At 41.3% G+C, this 25624-nt stretch overlaps 1 protein-coding gene across 1 annotated transcript in view; it reads left to right on the top strand.

Moving 5' to 3' along the window:
- CFAP221 (cilia and flagella associated protein 221) overlaps nucleotides 1-25624 on the top strand; it is a 97286-nt gene that overhangs the window by 6715 nt on the left and 64947 nt on the right. Inside the window, exons 4-7 of the mRNA XM_014782470.2 lie at nucleotides 5628-5714; nucleotides 5878-5976; nucleotides 7627-7727; nucleotides 19367-19470. Of these exons, the coding sequence (XP_014637956.2) occupies nucleotides 5628-5714; nucleotides 5878-5976; nucleotides 7627-7727; nucleotides 19367-19470 (391 nt within the window). The remainder of the gene's footprint in view (nucleotides 1-5627; nucleotides 5715-5877; nucleotides 5977-7626; nucleotides 7728-19366; nucleotides 19471-25624) is intronic.

Genomic DNA, 25624 nt, shown 5'->3' with positions numbered 1-25624 from the left:
GAGAGGGGCTCAGCGTGAGCAAGCATGCGGCATATTTGGAGACCAGTGTGCAGTCTGGTTTACCTGGATTGTAGAGTTTGGGAAGGGAGGTAAAGCTTCATTCTGCTGAAGACCAGAGACAATCTCTGTCTTCTGTATATCACAATGCCTAACACACAGACAGCACTCTATAAACATTTGTGAATGATACTGAACTCACTTTACAGGAAGAGAACGACTTGGCAGAGACTCACTAATTCCAAGTAAGTACAGCGTAGAGTCTAAATAATCCTGCTGTTTCTATCAGACATTAAAACAAACAGAAATAGATAAAAGTACAAAGTGATTTCATCTTAATAACATCCTGGGAGATCTTGGGAGAGCCAGCCTCTTGTTTCCACAAGCAAAGTTAAGCAGAAGCCTAAGGCAGTTACCTTGAGATTCTTGCCAAACAAGGGGGAAAATCCAACTTTGCTTTTATCTTGGTTTTGCTACAGGAAACTATGCAAATTGCCCAAGAATGGAATGATTGAATGTGGGTTTAAAACCACAATAAATTGTTCATTAATATTGGAGATTGACCCAGATCTGCGTAATGGATTTAAAGCCTTTTACTTGAATTCATAGTGCAATCAATGTTTCGATTTACTTTGAAATTTGAATAGTAGTTCCTAGTTTTCTGAAAACCAGGACCTCTTAAATTCTTTTTCTCTCTGTGGAAAGATTTTGTTTGGGAACCTACAGTTGGGAAACTATATTTATTAGGTAAATAATTAATCCATTTTCCCATGAAATAACCATTGTTACTGTTGACAGCCCAAAACAAAGTTGTTAGCCTATACAGCCTTATCTTACATAAATTAACTGTTCCTTCAGGCTTTCGGAAATAATAGTATTAGTTTTGAATTCCCTATGGCAGCCTTTAAAGCCCCCTCCCCTGAGTATCTTGCTTTTCAAAATTGGGGCCATGAATCCCAACAGCTTCTCCTGAGTGTGCAAGCAACGGTGGGGAGAGTTGAAGCCAGAGTATAAACATAGAGTGTCTTTCTGGAGCATCAATTTGACTCTCATATTTTGGAGAAATGCATTATAGAGCAAAATTTTAGAGTAAGTTGCATAACCAACATGCATTTTAACATAAAAAACTTTAAAGAACTTATAGAGCTGCTTGAATTTTGTCCCCAGATCCCTGCGGTTAGGTACTAACCTCTGAGAAGCTGTGCCGCTAAGGGGAGGTGTTAAAAGACTCCAACTTGGAGGCTGAAATGTGTTTTGAAAATACTATGATAAGTGCTTGTGGTTGAAGGTTAGCCCCTACCCACCTCAAGCCAACGCTTCACTAGAGGGTGGGTTTGCTCTGCCCTGTAGAGGGAGAAGACTAAGGTCTCCTGAGGGGACGTGGAAGGGAGAGTGTGAGGAGCAGATATGGGAGGGGGAGTGAAGAGAGCTGTGAACCATACTTGGGAAATCCCTGTAAATCTTGAGTAAAAGCTGTTAAACCCGTGACTGCCTCCTGTGTGGTGGGTGGTTTTTTCGTTTGTTTGCTGTGAGGGGCAGTTCTGAAAAACCGAAGCAGGGCTGAATTTTATGTTGTAGTCAATGTGGTGTCCTGTGGAGGCCACATCCAGGTCATGAGGACCCACCCGGCCAGAACACGGTCAGCCTCAGGGGAGCAGACAGCTTGGAGGGATGGGGCGTATCTACTGATCCCAAAATTGGAAGACAGGGTAGGATTTTAGGCAATCTTATCTTGCCTCACCTCAAGGGCAATGCTGGGTTACTCATTTTTTCTTATGTTTTCAAGTGAACTTTTAATATAATTAATTTAAAATACACTTTCTAAACACTTCCTTCATCTTCTCAAGACCTTTTCTTATCTTTAAATGATTATTTTTTCCCAGTTTTAGTTATAAATGGAAAGGCAAAATGCCATTTTAGTCCTGAAAGGATATTATTTTTAACAATTTAAGAAATAAAACTGACCTGCTGATAAAGTGTAAAAATGAAGATAGGAAATGCAGTTTGGGCACTGACATGTGCGGAGCTATGAGACAGCAGGACATGGTGGAAAGAGCTAGACCAGGGCTGGAGACCAGAGTACTGGACCCAACTCTTCACTTACCCCCGTGTGCTGTGAGCAGTATGAAACCTCGGTGTGTTCCTACAATAAGGGGATTGTGCTAACTGACCTCTTCCTCCTTCTAGGGCTCAGACAATATCCTCTTCAATAGGACAAAGAACATGGGTTAATATAGCATGCAATGAGTATTTGCTACCAAAAGTTGAGAATTGCAAAATTAATAGAATCTCCAGTCTTCCCAATATATTTTGAAAGTCCGTCTCTTGAATGTGGACTTTGTTTTCTAAAATGTAGAGAACAAGCTGTTCATTTTTTGCTTTAATTTGTTAAGTTTTGTTGTTGTTTTGAGTTCATTAAGAAAGTTCATTGGCAAACATATCCCCTGGAATTGTCTTAAGCAACATTTGGCTTAAACGTCCTTGTGAGGAGGATTTTTCCCCCTCACCGTCACTGCGGTCTGTTGACTGCCTTCTCAGACCCCTGCTGTCTACCACCTGGAACAGGAGGCCCAGCACTTCAGACTTAGTGAGTCTCCATTTCACTTCAGGCCTCAAGTAAAAGCTGAACATTTTCTTCCTCTTTGTGCACTGCCTTTACCTAAATATCTAAATTTTTGTTTGAGTCTGTTATTTCTTATTTCTCTATTGATCCAAATGAACAATTCCAGATCAAGAATCTTTTAAAAGTGAATATGGGAAACTGTAGCCAAATAATATATTTTTTATTATCATGAAAATCTTTGTTTTATTCATTAAGAAAATGCTTCCATACTTTCATATTGCTAATTGTTTACTCACTTGATGATACAGCCGTCATCTCGTGAGCTCCAGCGTACAGCCTTCCCATACAAGGGTAGTGGGCAGACTTGGATCTGCTCTGCCGCTCTGAGGCTGGAGTAAGCATCAGGTTTCTTTATTTCTTTTTTTTTTTTTTTTTAAAGATTTTATTTATTTTATTTTTTCCCCCCAAAGCCCCAGCAGATAGTTGCATGTCATAGCTGCACATCCTTCTAGTTGCTGTATGTGGGACTCGGCCTCAGGATGGACGGAGAAGTGGTGCCTCGATGTGCACCCGGGATCCGAACCCGGGCCGCCAGCATTGCAGCGCACGCACTTAACCACCAAGCCACAGGGCCGGCCCTTCTTTATTTCTTTAAATCAACGTCTGGGTCAGCCCATCGCCCACACGTCTCAGGAGTTCCAGCTCCTGTCTCCCTGGGGACCATTCCAGAATACTGGAACAACGGAGTCAGCCCAGTGGCTATGAGGATAGACCTTTTGTCTTCAGCCTATGAAGCCACTTGTTGCGAACTGACCTAAGCCAATGAAGTTATTTCTAATTGTCAGGGAGATAATTGATAATCTGACCCTGATGGGAGGTGGGAGCCATGGGTCCCCTCCCCAACAGCCTTGCTACCAGGTAGTCTGCTGCAATGAAAACAGATCTGAGAAGAAATTCTGCCATGCATATAAACACTTATTAGCAAGTAGACAAAAAAGAACCATCATACTTATAATCCCCAAGAAGTCCCAGCCATAGCTGCTTGCAGGGAAGCTCTGCTGGCAGCAGATGCGGCAGCATTCCATCAGTAGGACTGGCCCACCTTCTGACTGACTGACAGAATTTTTTTGTGCAAAACATGGGACCCAAGGGAGTCCTGGGCCTTTGACTGTTCTTCTAAAGGATATTGGGCTCTGGGCTCACCAGATTCTCATATCCCTTTTGTTCAAGAGCGGAAATGCCTGTGTGATGTTTCCAGTTAGTCCATATATGCTGAGCATCCCTTATGCTAATGTGGAAGACCCTCTAGTGTTACTTCAGGTGAGCATTATTGGAGCGCTCTTAGTGGCCGCCTCTGGAGTGTGGACTGTGGATTAGGCTTTCAGTGCACACTAAACACTCCTGGAGTGCAGATGACTGATTACTTCTGAGGTTAACCACCCCCAGGATATACCTTAAAACCAGTTCATACACCCTTATTTGTTGCGCTGTCCTCACTGAATTATTTTAAAGTAAATGACAGACAATATAACCACTTCTGCTCCCAGTTCTTCCTTGACTCCATCTCGAGGCCTTCGCAGTCCTCTCTCCATGGCAAGCATAGGAATAGAGCTCTTGTCAGGGTTCCAGGCCCCAGGCCGAGTGGCCACCTCTCCATCCACAGGCAGGTCCCGCCACCCCGGAGCTCTGAGAGCGATGGGCACAGGCTCCAGATCTCCTGGGTCCCAGCATCCCTGCCCTCCCAGTCTCTCCTGGAAGGACCACACTTGTGGTAGGGCCCCAGGAGCCCACATCTTCACCAAGACCGTCCCTATGCAAGGCCCTTGGAGGCTGAGAGAGGCCTGGGCAACTTTTGCTTTTTTTTGAGGCTTTTAGCATATTGAAAAAAGACAAGGCATGCCAAAACAGGGTCACAAAAATTGTCGTACTTCATGGGCCGGCCCAGTGGGGTAGCGGTTAAGTTCATGAGCTCTGCTTCGGTGGCCCAGGGTTCACAGGTTTGGATCCCGGGCACAGACCTATGCACAGCTTATCAAGCCATGCTGTGGCAGGCGTCCCACATATAAAGTGGAGGAAGATGGGTGCGGATGTTAGCCCGGGGCCAATCGTCCTCAGTAAAAAGAAGAGGACTGGCAATAGATGTTAGCTCAGGGCTAATCTTCCTCACCAAAAAAAAAAAAAAAAAATTGTGGTACTTTGAGAATGTTCACAGGTGACAAATGAGAACTTTTAACAAATGCAAACACCAGTGTAACTTCATCAGGAAATAAGATCTGAAGTCTAATTTAGGGCTTCGATGATCCTGAGGTCTCTGGCAATAGGCCCTATGACAGGCCCAGCCTCTGGCCTAGACTTTCGAAACGAAAGTCCTCGTAACTGTCCCCTGGCCCAGGTGAAGCCCAGATCACCAGAACCCAAAGTTCTTGCTCTACTCTCAGGCGCAGGAAGGAAACCTCTACTGAGAGACCCATTAGTTTATCCAGCAGGTTGTTCTTCCTCACAGGGCTGGCCTTCTGCTGCCACCGTCATAGAACTCTAGACCTCTGGGTCATTTTCCTTTGTCCCCAGATGAATTGGAAGCTGTCCTAGCCACACTCTTTTTCCTGATTTTTTGACTGCCTAAGTGTCACCAGTCCCCAGGACCAGTGTCATGTAATTAGAGAAACTGTGGGAGTTTGTGGGTCACTGGCTTCTTAGCTCAGTTGAATCACAGGACTAAGTTGAGTTCAACAGAGAGGCCCACACGGTAGCTGGTCAGGGCTGGGGAGAAGGGGAGTGTGGAGAAGACAGTACATGTCTGGGGACCCTGGGCTGCAGGCTCTGGTAACGTCCTTAAGCTGGGCTGAAGGCACAGGGGCATATTTTATTATTCTTTAAACGGTGTTCCTTGTGTTTATTCTTCTTTTCATGGTGTAGGATGGATTTTGAATCTTATAAAAAGTTTAAAAGTACATTCTGTCCCCTCAAATTCCTTTTGGAACAAGATGAGGTATAAATAAATGAGGAGTTGAATATGCAAATGGATGAGACAGTGCGTTTACTCTGAATGCTTCTTTTTCTCTCCCAGCATCTGGTCAATGTCTCTGATGAAGACATAAATGTTCATATTTTACCCCCACAAACCAAATACTTTCAGATCAAGTATGTGAAAAAGGTAAGTGGCATGTGGTTGCCTGTTCTTCCAGGGTGTTCTCTGTTGGGTTGTGTCTTTGTATGTCACATGTCTCCCGAGACCGGGTGTGTGGTGTGTTGTCACCACTCTCCTGCTGTCTGCGTGCTCTGGGGCTTGTCCTGACGAGAGCCCGCTTGTCTTCTAGGAACACCGCCTTGTCCCTGGCTTGTCCCTCACGGTTACCGTTACATTTTCTCCAGATGAGTGGCGATACTATTATGATTGCATCCGTGTTCACTGTAAGGTAAGCTTCTTAAAATTGCTTTTTTGGGGGAGGGGTGATGGGGTCAAAACTTATATCCTTAAGGGAAGAAGAAAGAGAGATGGAATGACAAGTATGAACTTCCTCAGCCCAGTGCCTGGTATGCCTCAGACAGCCAGTCAGAGTGGCATGGAGGGTCCTTGTCCAGTGATGTAGGTCCCAGTTGGGAAAGCATTAGGCCACCAAGAACAGGGCAGAGTCACGAGACACTGTTTGCTGCAGGTTTCCCACCTGCCTCGGCCTAAAAACCTTATTTATCACGTCGTACTGGGAGCTGATGAAGGCTTTTTCAAATAAGTTAAACATACTCCTTTAAGTGCTAGGTTAAAAAACTAGCAACAACCCCGAGTTCTGATTATAAACACCAGGACTGGACAGTGTCTCATGCAGGAATGTCCTCAGAGGCAGCCCTGGGGGTTGCAGGGAGGTGGGGGCCTGTGGGCCTTACCGCAGATGGCTGGGCTGTTTGAGTGCCTGGGAGCCTCTTCTAGGTCACCTAATTCACCACCTGGCTTCCAGCCAGAGCCGGTTCCATGAGCTGTCAATCCTTCTTGAAAACTGTCACCTCCACCCTTCCCTTTGCTCTATATTCCAGGCCCAACTCTTGCAAGTTGAGAAGCCTTAAGGTTAACTAAATTTAATTTCAAAACTAAAATGGAAGAGTGTGTTTTAGTAACAAATGAGCTTCAATTAAAAAACAAAAACAAACAGAAAAGCTAAAAATGAAACTGGAGTATTGCTTTCAGGAGGAATATTCTGTACCAAGAAGAAAAATCGCTAGGACAGGATTACATAGAGTGCCAGGGCACAGCTCCTGCTACTGAGTGGTAATGCTAGTAAGTCCTTGAAGTTATGAAGTACTTTTAACTTTTTAAAGCCATCATCTGCTTTAATTCTTAAAAACACCTTTAAGGAAAGGCAGAATTATCCCCATTTTACAAGGGAAGAAACGAGGCCTGGAGAGGGCAAAGATCTTATCCAGGGTCACACGTTATGCAGAACCAGAAGCAGGCCTCTGCGCCCTCTCACCAGGTCATTGTTTACTGTTCAGCACTCTCTGGTTCAGCTGATTCTGTGCTGGTTTCTCTTTCTTGCAGCCCACAGAAGATTGTGTTTCCCTGTAATTTCCTGAAATTGGAGCATGTAGAATTCTGTGTTTCTATCTACATGAGGGCATCACTATCTTTAGCTCTCCTGGATAAAAGTGAATATCATTTCAATGAAATGTACTTAAGAGTATTTCCTACACTTTGTTTATAGCTAAGAAAACTCAATATTTCTAATGTTGTACTTAAACACTCAAGTTTCTTAAGGAATTTTTTTTTTTTTTTGCTTGAGGAAGAGTTCCCTGAGCTAACACCTGTGCCAGTCTTCCTCTACTTTATATGTGGGACGCTGCCACAGCATGGCTTGATGAGCAGTGTGTAGGTCCGCAGCCAGGATCCGAACTCACATACCCCGGGCCACCGAAGCGGAGCACGCGAACTTAACCACTATGCCACCAGGCCAGCCCCTTAAGGAAATATTTTTTAATGATAGAATATAAGATACGAAATAAAGCATCTACAAGTTCATCTTTGAAAATTATAGTCTTCAGTATGGTAAACTTGACTTTTTTCCCATTAATTTTAGGGAGATGAGACTTTGCTTGTTCCCATCCATGCCTATCCTGTCATGAACACACTGGACTTTCCCTCATTTATAAATCTATCAAATGTTCTACTTGGTGAAAGGTGAGTTACCAAAATGAACTATCAAAATGTCACAGGACATGAAAAGTTAAGAAATACATATGTAAAAACTTAGATTTGTATTTTTTCTGATGGAAGGTTATCCTTCTAGCTGAATTAGACTAGACTTGCAAGTTGAACTTGCAAGACTGTAGTTGCAAAGGCACAAAAAACCCAAGTCAAAATATTATAAGCAAGAAAGGGAATTTATTAGGCCATTTAATTGAAAAGTGCAAGATGAGTGTCAGACGTGGCTGGGTATAGGGGTTTAAATCAGGTTGCAGAATCTGACTCTCCCCATATCTTGGTTTTGCTGCCCTGTGCAGGCTGCTTTCTCAACAGGCTCCCTCATGGGGGCAAGAAAGCTGCCAGAAGCTCCAGATACTCCTGGCAACAGAGGGAATGGATGCAGGGAAGGCAATGACAGTAGAAAGTGACTATAGAAACCAAATCTCAGGTTCCCTCCTCCTTCTTTTTGGTAAAATAGTCAATAATTCCAATTGTTATTTAAGATACATCTTGTTTTTTCAGTAAATATTTATTAAGTACCTACTAGTAGGCATAGTGCTGTCTGTCCCTAGGGATATAAAGAAGATGGATATTGAGCTGCTACATATTGATATATAATGGCCATGCCAGTTGTTAAAATACTTTTGTACTGGTTGGAGGTATATATTGTCCTGAGTCCTTCATCCCTCCATCCCAGCTGCCGGCCCCTCTCCCACCTTCCCCTCACCTCCCAGTGATTCAGTAACTAAGCTGTTAATACCTAGTAATTTGCACCTGCAGGACCTGGCTCCAGCCTTACATCCATTCTGATTGAGTACTGCTGTGAAGTCCCAATGGCTTGATATTTTTAATATTACCCATGGTAAAAGAATAGACATGAATAGACAAAGATTCTGATTCTAGAGATCTTAGAGTCTAATTGTGATAGAACCATGTCATCAATTAATTACACCAATTGCTAAGTGCTGTAGTAGAGGCGCACATAGGGTCCCGTCTAGGCCCAGAAGAGAGAGCGCAAAACTGCCTAGAGAGATGGGGCAAGTCCTCACTCTAACAGGGGTGACATCTGGTTATGCTAAGAGGACACCGTAGGATGGGATGTGAGGGTGGCATTCCAGGCACGGAGATAGCATGTACAAAGGCATGGCAGCAGCAGTGGAGAGCATGGATCACATCTTGTAGGTGATAAAGGGCCACTGAAGGATTTTTATCCACCCAGTAGCTGGCAAATACTAGACGCCTCTTGATATAGGTCCAGACGGTGAGAAAAGACTGTGGGCTTCAGCATGCTGTGGGGGTGAGAGCAAGTTCAAGTGCCTGCAGGCAGCACAGAGCAGGGGTACAAGTTGCTAATGAATAGATAGAGTTAGAGAGAAGGGGGACTGAACCCTTTTGGTGCTAGGGGGTCTTATGGACCAATGTGTATGAGCTTCAGGGCCCTTCCTTTTTAGTACTATCTGTTGTCCTTGAGTGAAACCCCAAAATTTAGATCTGGAACAATTGCCCTGGTTCAGCTGATGTGTGACCCCCTTCCCCCATCCCCCACGCCTTCCCATGAGCTTCTGACTCACCATCTCTCTTTACATTTTTTAAAAACAACTCTTTAAGAATTGTAAATAAATAATACATACAAAAGAATATATGATAATTTCTTTCATTTATTTTAGTAGTTTTGACACATACACATACACCCCTAAATAACACATTGTTTAGCTTTGACAGTGTTTGATCTTTATGTAAATGGAATCGTTCTATTATGTAAGTTCTCTTGTAACTTGCTTTTTTCATTTCCTATGATGTTTTTGTGGTCCAGCCATGCTAACTCATAGAGCTGTAGTTCACTGGTGTAGTGTCCACTGTGTGGATTTAGCACACTTTTTATCTGCTTTACTGCTAATGGACCTATGGGTTGTTTCCACGATTTTTCTGCTGTGAAAAATGCACTGCTGTTGCATATCCTTGTATGTGGGCTGGGGCACATGTTCTAGAGTTGCTCCAGGCTGTACACCTAGACGTGGAATTGCAGGTCCAGCACAGGTCCGGTGTTACTGTGTAATGCCAAGTTCTCTTCCAAAATGGCTGTGCCCGTCACGCCCCCCGCAGTGCATGAGAACTCTGTTTTCCCGCGTCGTTGCCAGCGGCGGTTATCATCAGACTTGTGCGTTTTGGGTGAGGTATCTTCTTGGCCCCCTGCTCTTCTGCCTCCATTTTCCCCGAAACTTTCTGCCAGAACTCTATTCCAGCACCCCCCCATCAACCCTTCCTGTCACCACCCAGCCCTTCTCAATACTCAGTACCTCTGTGGTGGCCTGCACAGGGTCCCCGAGACTCTAACACAGATGACAGTCACTCTATGCATTTTGAGGGCAAACATAGCTATTTCCTTTAAATAGCTGAATATAGCAACTTTGACCAAAATCAAAGTGGCAGGAAAGTGCTAACTTTCTAGTTCATTAATCTTTTCTTTCTGTCTGTCTTTTTTCCCTCTGCAAATTACTTTTTGTTTGGACCGTAAGTCAGGCGTATGAATTGAGAACAATGGGTTTCATGAACTGGTGGAAATGATAGTCCTTACAATGCAGACATCAGTCTTGGTTCTTAATACTCAAATCTACCAACTTCCCTGGAGGCTTTTCCCAAGCTGTTTTGTACATAATGCCCTTCATTTGTAATAAGAATGAACATTTCAGCTAAACAGGTTATTAAACTGAGTTATTGTGTTTAATGGTATGATATTTTAAAAAGTCTTCAGGGGGCCGGCCTGGTGGCGTAGTGGTTAAGTTCATGTGCTCTGCTTCAGTGGCCCGGGGTTCGCCGGTTTGGATCCCAGGCATGGACCTATGCGCTGCTTAGCAAGCCATGCTGTGGCAGGCATCCCACATGTAAAATAGACGAAGATGGGCAAGGATGTTAGCTCAGGGCCAATCTTCCTCAGCAAGTAGATGAAGATTGGCAACAGATGTTAGCTCATGGCTTATCTTTGTCACCAAAAAAAAAAAAAAAAGTCTTTCAAAAGATAAGCATGCTACTTTTTCTCTCCAAATGTTCTGGCAGCAGGCAGTGTCTTCCCAAGACTTTGTGCACTATACTTAATGGCTTTTTACCAACTTTTAACTACCCAAATCGTCCTATGCTGTATTCAGTCCAAAATGTCTGGTAGCAGGACAGGGACTGAGTATTTGAAAGGGTTTTCACCTGAAATATTCCCTATTAATCCTAGGCTGCCTTGGGGGTTGACAATATCATTTGGGTAAGTTCTTTATTCAGCATTCATTTATTCAACAAACCTTCATTGAATGCTCACTATGTGCCAGGCACAATGTCAGGTACTGAGGATGCAGAGATGATTAAGACCTGATATCGTGATTAAATGGACAATTCTAACTTCCAATTCAGTGTATTCTGTGGAAGGACACCTAACTCAGCTCTGTGTGAAGTGAGTTGGGGGCAGGTGGGACGGGGGAGTTCAGACAAGACAAGACTTCCCAGAGGACACCATGTCTGAACAGAGTTTTGAAGGATGACCAGAAGTCAGCCAGCAGAAGAAAGGCGCAGAGTAGGAGAGAAGAGAGGTGTTTCAGGCAGTGCAGTAGCTTGGGCAAAGTCGGAGATGTGAAATGTTCAGCACAGCACATCTGGGCCTGTCTAGAACATTCGTGTGACTGGACATGGGTCGCAAGAGCTGTGGCAGGGGAAATAGGGAAAAGACAGAGCTAGAAGGGCCTCATACGCTTTGTGGGAGATGTAGATTTTACCCTGAGACCATCACTGAAAGATTTAAGCAGAGAAATGGCATGGTCAGATCTACCTCTGGCAGCCTGTGCAGAGAGTCAGAGGGAACGTGGCCAAGGCCACTGTGGTGAGCCAGGCATGAGACAGGAGAGGCCTGGGACACTTCAAAAATAGACAGTAACTGCAAATATTTAAATGTAGCAGTAGGGTCTTAGGTCAGGTTTCTCCAAAGCAGAAGCAAGGACTCATTGCACATGATTTATTAAGGCATAACCCCTAAGGGAGTGAAGAATAGGGTTGGGGTGCCCAGCCCCCCAGCCAAGGGCACCTCTCTGGAGAAGGTCAAGGAGAGAGTCATCAGCCACAGCACACCCAGAGCTAGGCGATGCATGCAACAGCTGGTGAAGAAAAGCACCAACAGCATCCACTACAAATCTGCAGCAAGCAGCCTGGTCCTTGGTTTATACATCCACTTGTCAGCACTCCATCTGTCTTCATCTGGCTCTGGAACTGTACTTCTCTGGAGTGACGGTGTGGATTCTATGAGCAGTTACGCTGATGTGACCTGTCACCTGGCAGACGTGATAATCTCCTGGTCGATTGTGTTGTGATTGGATAGTGCAGGGCTGATGTACACCAGGTGAACATCTCCAGGATGCCTTCCCTCCCCAGGACAGCCCAGGGCCTGGAAAGGAGGCTCGGGCAGCCTCCCAGCACTCCTATCGGTGGTACCCCAAGAGGTGGGTGGTGGGAGTGGTCTGGCCCACATGCAAGCGATAATGGGAGTTCACTGTCCGTAGAAAATTTTAAAAAGACAACAAAACCTACTAGAAGTCAGTCTGCTTTTGAATATCGCCATGCGTCAACAGTTCTAAATATCATCACTGGTAAAATACTCCTCCCTACAAGGGCGGACTCGCTCCCAACCATTGCTTGGATGCATCAGAAGCATTGCCTCATTTCTCATCTCCGGGCTCACTGTGGTCTCCAAGCTTGCCACTCTCAGTTTTGTTCCTATCACAGCGTTTCCTTACCTGGGAGGCCCACTGGGGCATCTCCCTCAGTGCTGAACTGCCCTCCCTCTGGCTCTTGCTCTTCCTCTGCCTCAGCGTGAGCTTCCCACCCCCATAAGCACATGAATACCCTGGCACTGCTCCATTTATTTCTTCGGGTGCTGTTTGTGAGATCAGGCTATGGCACCAGAAATGGATGCATCTCCAATGCTGCCTCTCTGCACCTGTCCCAGCTGCTTGGCAGCTTCTGTGCCCAACCTCACCCATCTTTCCTACCTGCTCTGCCCCACCCAGAGGGCAGCTCCCAGTCAGCACCTCCTTCAGCTCCACCATCCACTTGTCACTGTGTTCCTAAGAGATGGGACACCTGACTCCACCATTAGCTTTGGCACTGCCTCTTTCTACTCACCTCTTAGCCCTTCACCTCACTCTTTCCATTTATACCTCCTTATGGAAAGCTAAAGCCCGGGATAGTTTTCTAAGGAATTTTTAGGTTGTTGGAAGGGAGTGAAGAAGTGGTCCACCAATCTTCAAATCTTGTCTGTTGAAAACTACTACTTTTAATTCTCAACTTGTCATTGCTTCATCATTCATTCATTCATTCATTCACCCACTCTGAATTTGGGCTGCTGGCCCCCAATTTTTGGCTTCTGATTTAATTAAACTGTTGACCTGCTTGGTTTGGTCCACATGGTGGTGGCCCATACAGTTTATTTTTAAAAAATATTTGAATTAGCTGCCAACATTTAAAAATGAAAAGATTTCACAATAAAAATTTTGATTTCCACTTTTCTTTAAAAAAAAAAAAAAAAGGAAGATCCAGCAGTACTGGGCCCACATTTCTGCATGATCACAAATGGTTCAGCTGGGATGGAATAGAAGCTGCCTCTTTAGAGGACAGTGCCTTTGCCAGCTCGCCACAGTCCCCACCACTCCCTATCGCATCTCTCAGCCCTCCACTCATTTTTGTTACCTGCTCGACCTGTGAGGACTTTCAGAAAAGAAACTGAAAAGGAAGCAAGGCAATGCAGTGTCACGTTTAACAGCATAGACCCGTAAGGCCCTGTAGCCATTCTGTCTGGATTCCAATCCAGGCTCTTCTTCATGATGGCTGTGTGACCGTGAAAAATAACAACCTCTCTGTGCCTCTCAGAATCCTCATCTGTAAAATGCAGTTCATAAGAGTACCTGCCTCGTAGAATTGTTCTGAGGATTAAATGAATTAAAATAGAATTTACTAATAGTTAACAATAATAGTTAAAAGTTTTTAATACTTAACAGTACTAAGAACAGTGCTTAGCATATAGTTAGTGATCTGTGTTAGCTATCATCATCATCACCAAAGAGATCTTTACCTAAAGAATGCACAAATGAAACCCAGCCAGTTTGGCTCATACTTTAACAAAGGTAGACAACACATAGGGAAATTGCAGTGAGAGGCTTGGAGTGGTAAGGCTGGCGGCCAAGGTGAAGGTGGGCTTCCAACACTGAGTGACTGGGCTGACAGCTGAGGGGGCTGTGGGAAGCCCCCAAAATGGCCTGTCAGGGACTGTGCACAAGCTGGCCCATGGCAGTTCCACAGAGGGGCGGGGCAGGGACTGAGATGAGGGTACCGCTGCAGGTCTAGAATGAAGAACTTCTTTCTCTTGGCATTTATACTTTAAAAAAATAGTTTTGTTGAGATATAATTCACATGTCATAAAATTTACTAATTTAAAGTGTACAATTCGATAGTTTTTACTATATGCAACCATCACCACAATCGATGTTAGGACATTTTCATCACCCCAAAAAGAAACCCCATACCCATTCTTCATTCCCCCTCCAGACTTCCCAGCCTCAGGCAAACTCTAATTTACTTTCTGTCTCTATAAATTTGCCTATTCTGGACATTTTAAATAAATAGAATCATACATTATGTGGTCTTGTTTTTCTATTGCTGTGTAACATACCACTCTAGAAGTGGTGGCTTAAAATAACAACAATCATTTATTTTGCTCATGGATCTACAACTTGGGCATGGCTCGATGGAGAAGGCTCAGCTCTGCTCCCTGTAGAGTCAGCTGGGGCTGCTCAGCTGGGGACTGAAAGTTCTACTTTCAAGATGATCCCCTCGCATGCTAGCTATTCACATTCCCGTCTGGGAACTCAGCTGGGCTGAAGGCTGGGAGCCTTGTTCTCTCCATGTGGATCTCTCCACAGGCTGCCTGGGCTTTCTTACAACATGGTGGCTAGGTTCCACAGTATGTATCCCAAGAGAAGTGGGAGATGCCAGTTTTTCAGGCTTGGTCTTAAGACATGGGTACAGCGTCATTTCCACTGTATTCTAGTAGTTAAGTAGTTACAGAGCTCAGGTTCCAGGGAAGGAGACATAGACTCTACCTCTCAATGGAAGGAGTGTCGAAGAATTTATAGATTTGTTTTAAAACTGTCATAATGTGTAGTCCCAAAGCTCTCTCAGACTCAATTTTTTCATGAGTCTTCTGTACATTTGGAAGAGAAAGAATGTCACACAGATACATCAATGCTGTTCACATCTTTTGATCTATAAATGATTTCTGTATCAATGAGCAGTTGACAAAGGAAAAGTCCTACTAAATTGACATGTTATAGTCTATGTTATAGTTTAAATAACCCATTAATCTCTGTGGGGAGGCTTCCCTTTATTTTGATGATGTTTCCCTCAAATTTTATACAAGCATAATAGCTAATGGTTAATTTATTGTGCCGTCTGAACCCAGCATCGTATAATAAGTTAGCATTTGTCAGGCTCATTGTCAGTTCACCTTCATTCTCCAAAAAGGAGTCAAATCCTTTTTGTGACAGGATGGCTTGCTCATTCTACTCTCTAGACATTGAGATTTTTGAATTAGGGAGGAAATTTTATTTTATGTTATCTACAATAAGTTCACAAGATCATTCCTTCTCAAAAAATCCTTGATTACCCCTTTGACAAACACGATGTTAAATTTTAAGGTAAATGATAAAAATAACATCAGGGTAAGGTAAAAACAAACATTATAATAGTTAACTGGAAATTAATGTAATGTCTGGCCCTCTACTAGCATTTACTTAGAGAAGATATGAGAAAGAAATTTGAATTTATATTAAGTTATTTTCTATTTACTTTCTGCAATGCAAATTTATACACTCTTCCAATAGGCACAATTTGTACATGATCATAATATAAGTCTAGTATTTAAAAGGTGTGGGTTGGATCTTATTCGAAATAGGGGATAATTCTTTTAAAGTGCTTAATATATTTTTATACATAGCCTTAGCGTAATTGATAAGATGTTTAAATAATAAAGTAACAGGGATAAACATTATGGTTACTTCCAAAAGTACTAGTTTCTTGTCTGCTTTAATATTTTAATTGGCTGCTTCCTATAAGTTTTAGAACTCTAATTCAGGCTCCTATTTGTGTCTGAGGAATAATAGGCATAAGATATGAATTAATAGGCATAAGATATGTATATTTACTCATGTTTCTTCATTGTAGATCAGTTTTAATGGTATTTACCAATGGAAATTTAGTTTAGAATTTTTAAGTTCCCCCCGAATCTAGTGGGATTCTGTTTCTTCAAATATGAAAAACTTCAAATATGAAAAATAAGCTAAACTTCATATTTGCCAAAATTCCTTTTGACCCAAATTAATCTGGACTGTCCTTGGTTTATGATTATGGTGGCCATCCACACTAATTTGACATCCGTAATATGAACAGCAGCATTGAGAGCAAAGTTGGGTGATTCCACTGAAATTTGTATTACTTGCACTGCTGTGTCTGCTTCTGAATCAAGGTACTTGGAATTTTGTGCCCTTAAGGAATTGTTTGTTCTTCCAGACTGACTAATGCATCAGGAATTTGGCTTCATGTAATCATCATTAAACAAATACCCTGACACCTTTTCTATGGGAATTATCAGAGCTCTGAAATTAGTTAAAAATTGGGCATATATAAAAAGCCCCAGGAGTTTTTTTGTTTTAGTTCAGGAAAAGGCAAACATGCAGCTTTTAGCAGAAGATTCCTGAGTGGCAGCCTCTACCTTACTGGGGCACCTCTGAGCAGCCCCCTTGGGTTACTGACCGGAAGGCCTCACAGCCCATGTGGCCATGAGAGTCACTGGCCTGTTCTTCAGAGACTGGGCAGTTTGGGCAATTTAACACTTCACATTGACCCTTACCCGAGGCTACCTACGTCTTGAGGGGCGTATGTAACTCGTAATGTTAGTTTTATCTGCCCAGTGCTGTCGAGCAGCTGATGTTCAGTGAGTGTCTCTGCGGCTGAATTGCCTTGAAAATATAATGACCTTTGTGAACTCTGTATTTCAGAACTAGGTCGCATCTCAGAGAGTTAAAACGGACTGGATACTTCAAGTGGAGCCTGATTTAGGACAGGCTTTATGAGTTTGGTAAAAAACCTATGAAGTGTTCATCTCACTGTAGGCTGAAGAGATTACTCAGTATAATGACCTTTATCTAGAATTTATATCAATGGATGTAACTGACAAAATTAATATCTAGAATTTACAAATTAGTAAGAGAACAGAACAACCCAATAGAAAAATACGCAAAGGCTATGTGCAGGCATAGAAGAGCAAACCCAAATGGGTACGTATGAATAGAAGCTCAACCTCAAAGAAATGAAAATGAAGATCAAATGAGATACCATTTCACCCCAGTCAGGTTGGAAGCACTTAAAATGTCTGAAAATCCCGTGTTGGTAAGCAACAGTAACTCTTATATGCTGCTAGTGGAAGTATAAATTGGTAAAAGGGCTGTGGAGAGCATTTTGGCCGTATCTAGTAAAGGTGATATTTTTACCTAACTAGAGTAGCTCTGGTACAGATGCATAAGGAGTCACACACAAGGCTTGTCATTGCCACATTGCATTGGTGAAAAAGTTCAAACAGCCTAAATGCCCTTCAGCAAGAGAGTAGATAAATAAGAATGATATAGCATAATGGAATATAATAGAATACTCATCACTAGTTAAAATGAATGAATCATTTTATTTATAATCATTTATCAATGTATCATCATGAATAAATCTCAATAGCATAGTGTTGAGCAAAAGTAGCAAGTTTCAGAACAATATTTGAAAACATATAATACAATATTATATATTTTATGGGTACCTACATATGTAGTGATATTATAAAAATGCTTGGGAATGATAGACAGTGAATACAGGGTAGGGGTCCCCCCTGGGGAGGGAGGAAGGAGTAGAGGATGGGGGAGAGGTATACAGGAAGTTTCAACTGTTCTGCAATGTTTTATTTCTTTAAAAATAAAACATTGATTTACTCAAAGCAAAAGATTTGATTGAGCTTGGTAGTGGACAAAGGGATCTTTATTTTATTATTCTCTGTATTTTTCTTTATATTTGGAATATTTCAGAAATTTTAAAAAGGTAATGAATTTATCAAGCCAAATAAAAATGCTTTGGCATAGTTTTTAAAAAACCACATTTGAATTGTACTATATCCCCAAAACTGCTACTGAAAAAGAGTTATTTCACTTTGCTCCAACAAATATTTGTTGAGTGTTCAGTCTGTGCGGGACTCAGATTTTGCTGAAGTTTACGCTGGAGAAGCAAGCAGACTTAGCTGTGCCTTCATAGGACTTAGAGCCTCCCTGGGAGTCTCCCCAGTAGACAGGCGCTGGGCAGGTAGGGAAGTGAGTCCTGATGGGAGATGTCCACAGACAGACTAGGTCAGATGGGCCCCACTGCAGCTCTGCTCAAAGTGATTACAATCGCATTCTCCCAGGAGTGTGAACTGGGAGATGTGAGGGGGAAGGGCAGTTGGCAGGGAGGTCCTCATCCTAAAGGTTAAGAGGTAGGGACCATCCACTGGGCGGGAGAGCGTTATGGGCCGTGAGGGTGTGGGTGTTATGAGGTGGAGAGGAGATGCACAGCCCCGAGAAGGGAGATGGTGCAGACAGTCAGGGACAGAGAGCATGGCTGAGTCACTTCGAGGAGGAGCTCAACGTCCAGCTGCAGAAAGGAGCCCCGGGTAACCTGCCCCAGCTCTGCATAGGATGTCAAATGACAACTGGAGAGCTCTGCTTCTCCAGGCCTCACTCATCCCACAAACTCTGGCCGACCTGGGCTTGGCCTGATGGAAGGAGAGGATGGTAGGGGAAGCTCAGGGCTCTCAGAATGCCACTGCTGCAACAGCTCCTGTGGTGCCATAAGCAACAACCTCAAACTTACTCAGAAGTCGGTCTTGTGTTGGGTGAGAGAGCATTTCTGAATACACAGAGTGTTGGGTGAGAGAGCATTTCTGAATACACAGACCCTCTCTGGGTCCTCTACTGGTTGTTGGACTTCTAACCAAATAAAGAGTCTCTAGCATATTTCAAACACAGCACAAAGTGTGGTTTCTTCAACGCAGTCTGGTTCCAAGCTTGGTAGAGGCCAGGGGCTTCCCAGGCTTTCTGTAAGGCCTGTTTATTCAGCGTGTCCTAGGTTCTCTGGGGCCTGCTGTGTGGCAGAGATGCCTTTTCCCTGTGACTGTGAGTATCCAATAGGATAAACCTGACAGTACTCGAGAGGCAGCAAGGACAGAGGTATTTGGAGTGTGGACACTTGGGACAGTTGACGTGCATTAAATCCCGGTTCTGCCCCCTTGGGCAGGACACTTACCCTCTCTTGTGCCTCAGTTTCCTCTTCTGTAAGTGAGGAAATCATAGTACCACGTCATAGGATCAGAACAGTTAGTATCTGGGAAATGCGTAGGATGGCTGGCACCCGGGAATTATTGTATCAGTGTTGACTGTTGTCATCATTGTGGTTGTTCATTACATAACATAAGTCTCTACTCTTTAATACCGAAAGAGCTAGGTATAAAGAAAAATAATATTTTCTTCTTTTTTTTGCAGCAAAAATTATGTTATTCCTTTGCAGTGCAGTTGCCCTGTAGATTTCGAATTTCATATCACTTTGATTCAGTCTCATGAAGCGTTTACTGTTGAGCCAACATCAGGTAAGGAGAGTCAATATTTCAAGTTTCCAATTTCTAAAGAGTTCTCAGATCAAAGAGGATTTGGAAAGTAGGTCTCAAGTTATAAAAGAGAATAAACCACATTTGATTATGTTATTTTCAAATGTGTAGCAGTAACAAATTTTACATATCTAACGTAATGTACATTGGAATTAGTCACTTCATAATAAAGACGCTTTGGGATAATTTGTAATATGTTGATAACTTATAATAATGTCCAGGTAAATTTTTTCCAACATCAAAACTTGAAATCAGAAGTTCATCTATTCTAATTCTGGTTTTGGCGCTTGGTACGTCGTTGGTTTTATATTCACCTTTTAATTCAATTTCAAATAAAATGGGAAGACTATTTCTTCCCAAGCCTTCAGAGTCTTAGTGAAAAGTGTAAAGAATTTGTCTCAAGCGTGGTGTAGACAGTCTCTTTGCATGCCCCAAGGATATAGATGCCGACGATGCTCAGGACCTTTGAAAGTGAAATCTCCACCTGAAGTGATTTCTGCTTCCCAGTTTCTGTCTCTTGATGTTTAGGTTTGGCATTTAAATATCTGTCCACAGTGTTTTGTTTTTATTTGTTTTTTCAGATTTATTGAGGTATAATTGACATATAAAATTATAAGATATTTAAAGTGTACAATGTAACAATTTGACGTATGTATACGTTGTGAAAGGATTCCCTCATTGAGTTAACACATCCATCACTTGACATAGTTATCTGTTTCTAGTAAGAACACTTAAGTTCTCTCAGCAAATTTCAATTATACAATACAGTGTTATCAACTATTGTCACCATATTTTACATTAGGTACTCAGACCTTATTCATCTTATAACTGAAAGTGTTTACCCTTTTCCCAACCTCTCCCTTTTCCCAACCCCCCAGAACCCTGGCAACCACTTTTCTACTCTCTGTTTCTATGAGTTTGGTGTTTTTGTTCTTCTAGATTCCACATATAACTGACACCATGTAGTGTTTGTCTTTCTCTGGCTGGATTATTTCACTTAGCATAATGCCCTCCAGGTTCAGACATTTTGTTGCAAATGGCAGGATTTCCTTCTTTTGTAAGACTGAGTAATATTCTGTTGTGTGTGTGTGTATATATATGTATATACCACATTTCTTTATCCATTCGTCTGTCGATAGACACTTAGGTTCTTTCCATAACTAGTCTATTGTGAATAATGCTGCAATGAACATGGAAGTACAGATATCTCATCAAGATAATGATTTCGTTTCCTTTGGATATATACCCAGAAGTAGGATTGCTGGATCGTATGGTACTTCTATTTTTTTAATGTTTTGAGGAACCTCCATACTGTTTTCCACAGTGGACTTACCAGTTTACGTTCCTAACAGTGCACAAGGGTTCCCTTTTCTCCATATCCTCACCAGGATTTGTTATCTCTTGTCTTTTTGATAATAGCCATTTTAACAGGTGTGAGGTGATATCTCATTGTGGTGATTTGCATTTCCCTGACAACTAGTGATATTGAGCAGGTACCTGTTGGCCATTTGTATGTCTTCTTTGGAAAAATGTCTATTCAGGTCCTTTGCCCAATTTTTAAATTGGGTTATTTGTGGCGTTTTTTTCTATTGAGTTTTATGAGATCCTTGTATATTTTGGATATGAAGGCTTTATTGGATATGTGGTTTGCAAATATTTTCTTCCATTCCATAGGTTGCCTTTTCATTTTGCTGATGGTTTCCTTTGCTATGCAGAGGCTTTTGAGTTTAATATAGTCCCACTTGTTTATTTTTGCTTTTATTGCCTTTGCTTTTGGTGTGAAATCCAGAAAATCATTGCCAAGACCAATGTCAAGGAGCTTTTTCTCTATGTTTTCTTCTGGGAGTTTTACGTCAGGTCTTACATTCGAGTCTTTAATCCATTTTGAGTTCATTTTCATGTATGGTGTAAGATAGTGGTTTAGTTTCATTCTTTTGCATGTGGCTGTCCAGTTTTCACAACACTTTATTGAAGAGACTGTCCTTTTCCTGTTGTATATTCTTGGCTCATTTGTTGTAAATTAATTGACCATATACACGTGAGTTTATTTCTGAGCTCTCTATTCTGTTCCATTTATCTAAGTGTTTTTATGCCAACACCATACTGTTTTGATTACTATAGCTTTGTAATATAGTTTGAAATCAAGAAGCATGATGCCTCCAGCTTTGATTGCTTTAGCTATTTTGAGTCTTTTGTGGTTCCAAATTTCAGGATTTTTGTTCTATTTCTGCAAAGAATTCCATTGGAAGTCTGATAGAGATTGCATTAAATCTGTATATTGCTTTAGGTAGTATGGGCATTTTAACAATATTAATTCTTGCAATCCATGAACATGAAGTATCTTTCCATTTATGTGTGTCTTCTTCAGTTTTTTTCATCAAGGTCTTATAGTTTTTAGCATACAAGTCTTTCACTTCCTTGGTTAAATTTATTCCTCATCACAAGGAGAAATTTTTTTCCTTTTCTTTTTATTGTATCTATGTGAGATGATGGATGTTAACTAAACCTATTGCTGTAATCATTTCACAATATATGTATATCAAACCATCATGCTATACACCTTAAACTTATGCAGTGATGTATGTCAATTATTTCTCAATATAACTGGAAAAAAATTTATGCCTAAGTTTTTATTCTTTTTGATGCCATTGTAAATGGGATTGTTTTCTTAATTTCACTTTCTGATAGTTCATTGTTGGTTTATGGAAATGCAACTGATTTTTCTATATTGATTTTGTATCCTTCAACTTTACTGAATTTGTTTATTAATTCTAACAGTTTTTTTGATGGGGTCTGTAGAGTTTTCTATATATAATATCATGTCATCTGCACATAGAGACAGTTTTACTTCTTCCTTTTTGATTTGAATGTCTTTTATTTCTTTTCTTACCTGATTGCTCTGGCTAGGACTTCCAATACTATGTTGAATAGAAGTGGTGAGAGTGGGCATCCTTGTCTTGTTTACGATCTTAGAGGTAAAGCTTTGAGCTCTTCACCGTTGAGTGTGATGTTAGCTGTGGACTTGTCATACATGGCCTTAATTATGTTGAGGTATATTCCCTCTATACCCAGTTGGTTGAGAGTGTTTAACATGAAAGGATGCTGTATCTTGTCAAATGCTTTCTCTGCATCTATTGAGATGATCATATGATTTTTATTCCTCATGTTATTAATGTGGTGTATCACATTGATGGATTTATGGATGTTGAACCATCCCTGTATCCCTGGAATAAATCCCATTGGATCATGGTGTATAATCTTTTTAATGTATTGTTGTATTCGATTTGCTAGTATTTTGTTGAGGATTTTTGCATCGATGTTCATCAGTGATATTGACCTGTAATTTTCTTTTTTTGTGTTGTCCTTTTCTGTTTTTGGTATTGGGGTAATGTTGGTTCATAGAATGAGTTAAGAAGCTTCCCCTCCTCTTCAACTTTTTGGAAGAGTTTGAGAAGGATAGGTATTAAGTCTTCTTTGAATGTTTGGTAGAGTTCACCAAGGAAGCTGTCTGATCCTGGACTTTTATTTTGGGGGAGGTTTTTGATTACTGTTTCGATCTCCTTACTGGTGATTGGTCTATTTGAATTCTCTACTTCTTCTTGATTCAGTTTTGGAAGGTTGTATGATTCCTGAGAATTTATCCATTTCTTCTAGATTATCCAATTTGTTGGTGTATAGCTTTTCATAGTATTCTCATAATCTTCTGTGTTTCTGAGCTTCTGTTGTAATTCCTCCTCTTTCATTTCTGATTTTATTTATTTGAGCCTTCCTTCTTTTTTTCTTGATGAGTCAAGCTAAAGGTTTATCAATTTTGTTTATCTTTTCAAAGAACCAGCTCTTGGCTTCATTGATTTTTTCTATTGGTTTTTTAGTCTCTATTTCATTTATTTCTGCTTTTATTTTTATTTTTTCCTTCCTTCTACTGATTTCGGGCTTTGTTCGTTCCTCTTTTTTCAGTTCCTTTAGGTGCACTGTTAGATTGTTTATTTGAGATTTTTCTTGTTTGTTGTGATAGGCCTGTATTGCTATAAACTTCCCTCTTAGAACTGCTTTAGCCTTATCCCATAAATGTTGGCATGTTGTATTTTCATTTTAATTTGTCTCCAGATATTTTTTTATTTCTCCTTTGATTTCTTCATTGACCCAATCGTTGTTCAGTAACATTTTGTTTAATCTGCACACATTCGTAGCTTTTCTGCTTTTCTTCCTGTAGTTGATTTCTAGTTTTGTACCACTGTAGTCAGAAAAGGTGCTTAGTATTATTTCAGTCTTCTTAAATTTATTGAGACTTGTTTTGTGGCCTAATATGTGATCAATGTTCCATGTGCATTTGAAAAGAATGTGTTTTCTTCCATTTTTGGATGGAATGTTCTGTATATATCTACTAAGTCTGTCTGGTCTAATTTGTCATTTAAGGCCAATGTTTCCTTGTCGATCTTCTGTTTGGATGATCTATCCATTGGTGTAAGTAGAGTGTTAAAGTCTCCTACTACTGTTGTGTTACTGTCTATTTCTCCTCTTATGTCTGTTAATAATTGCTTTATATATTTAGGTGCTTCTGTGTTGGGTGCATAGATATTTACAAGTGTTATATCCTCTTGTTGGATTGTTGCCTTGATCATTATGTAGTGCCCTTCTTTGTCTCTTGTTGCAGTTTTTGTTTTAAAATCTATTTTGTTTGATATAATATTGCTACCTCAGCTTTCTTTTCATTGCCATTTGCATGAAGTATCTTTTTCCATCCCTTCATTTTCAGTTTGTGAGTGTCTTTAGGTCTAAAATGTGTCTCTTGTATGCAGCATATATATGGGTCTTGTTTTTCTATCCAGTCAGCCACCCTATGCCTTTTGATGGAAGCATTTAGTCCATTGACATTTAAAGTAGCTATTGATAAGTATGTACTTATTGCCATTTTGTTACTTCTTTTTCTGGGTGTTTTAGTAGTTCTTCTCTGTTCCTTTCTTCTCTTGCTCTCTTCCCTTGTGGTTTGATGGCTTTCTTTTTTTTTTTTTTTTTTTTTGTAAGGAGGACCAGCCCTGAGCTAACATCGAATGCCAATCCTCCTCTTTTCCACTGAGGAAGGCTGGCCCTGGGCTAACATTCGTGCCCATATTCCTCCACTCTACATGGGCCACCGCCACAGCATGGCCTAACAAGCAGTGCGTCAGTGCGCGCCCGGGATTTGAACCGGCAAACCCCGGGCTGCCGCAGCAGAGCGCGCACACCTAACCGTTTGTGCCACTGGGCTGGCCCCTGATGGCTTTCTTTAGTATTATGTTTGGGTTCCTTTCTCTTAATTTTTTGTGTATTTTTTATAGGTTTCTGGTTTGTGATTACCATGGGGTTCATATATAATAAGCTACGTGTATAGTGATCTATATTAAGTTGATGGTCTCTTTAGTTTGACCTCTTTCTAAAAGCTCTACTCTTTCTCTCCCCTCCTCCCACATTTTATGTTTTTAATATCATATCTAACCTCGTTTTTTGTGTATATGTATCTGTTACCCTCTTATCATGGAAATAGGTAACTTTAGTACTTTTGTCTTTTGACCTTCATATTATCTTCATAGGTGGTTGATCTGCTACCTTTACTGTATTTTTGCCTTTACCAGTGATTTTATAGCTTTTTTTTTTTGATAATTTTCTTATTCCTATTTGTGGTTTTCTCTTTCCCACTTAAATAAGTCCCTTTAGCATTTCTTGTAGGACTAGTTTCTTGGTGGTGAACTCCTTTAATTTTTGCTTGTATAGGAAGCTCTTTATCTCTCCTTCCATTCTGATTGATAACCTTGCCAGGTAGAGTATTCTTGGCTGTAATTTTTTCCTTTCAGCATTTTAGATATATCATGCCACTGCCTTCTAGCCTGTAAGGTTTCTGCTGAGAAGTCAGCTGATAGCTTTATGGGATTTCCTTTGTGTGTAGTTGTTACTTTTCTCTTACGGCTTTTAGGATTCTTTCTTTATCTTTAATTCTTGACATTTTAATTATACTGTGTCTTGGTATGGGCCTCTTTGGGTTTATCTTGTTTGGTGCTCTCTGTTCTTCCTGTACCTGGATATCTGTTTCCTTCCTTAGGTTAGGGAAGTGTTCAGCTATTATTTCTTCAAATAGTTTCTCTGCCTCTTTGTCTCTCTC

Source organism: Ceratotherium simum, chromosome 9, assembly GCF_057802395.1.
Source record: "Ceratotherium simum simum isolate JZ-2026a chromosome 9, ASM5780239v1, whole genome shotgun sequence".
NCBI classification, from domain to species: domain Eukaryota; kingdom Metazoa; phylum Chordata; class Mammalia; order Perissodactyla; family Rhinocerotidae; genus Ceratotherium; species Ceratotherium simum.
The sequence above is the reverse complement of the archived record's forward strand: the minus strand, read 5'-3'. Positions and strand labels throughout refer to the sequence as shown.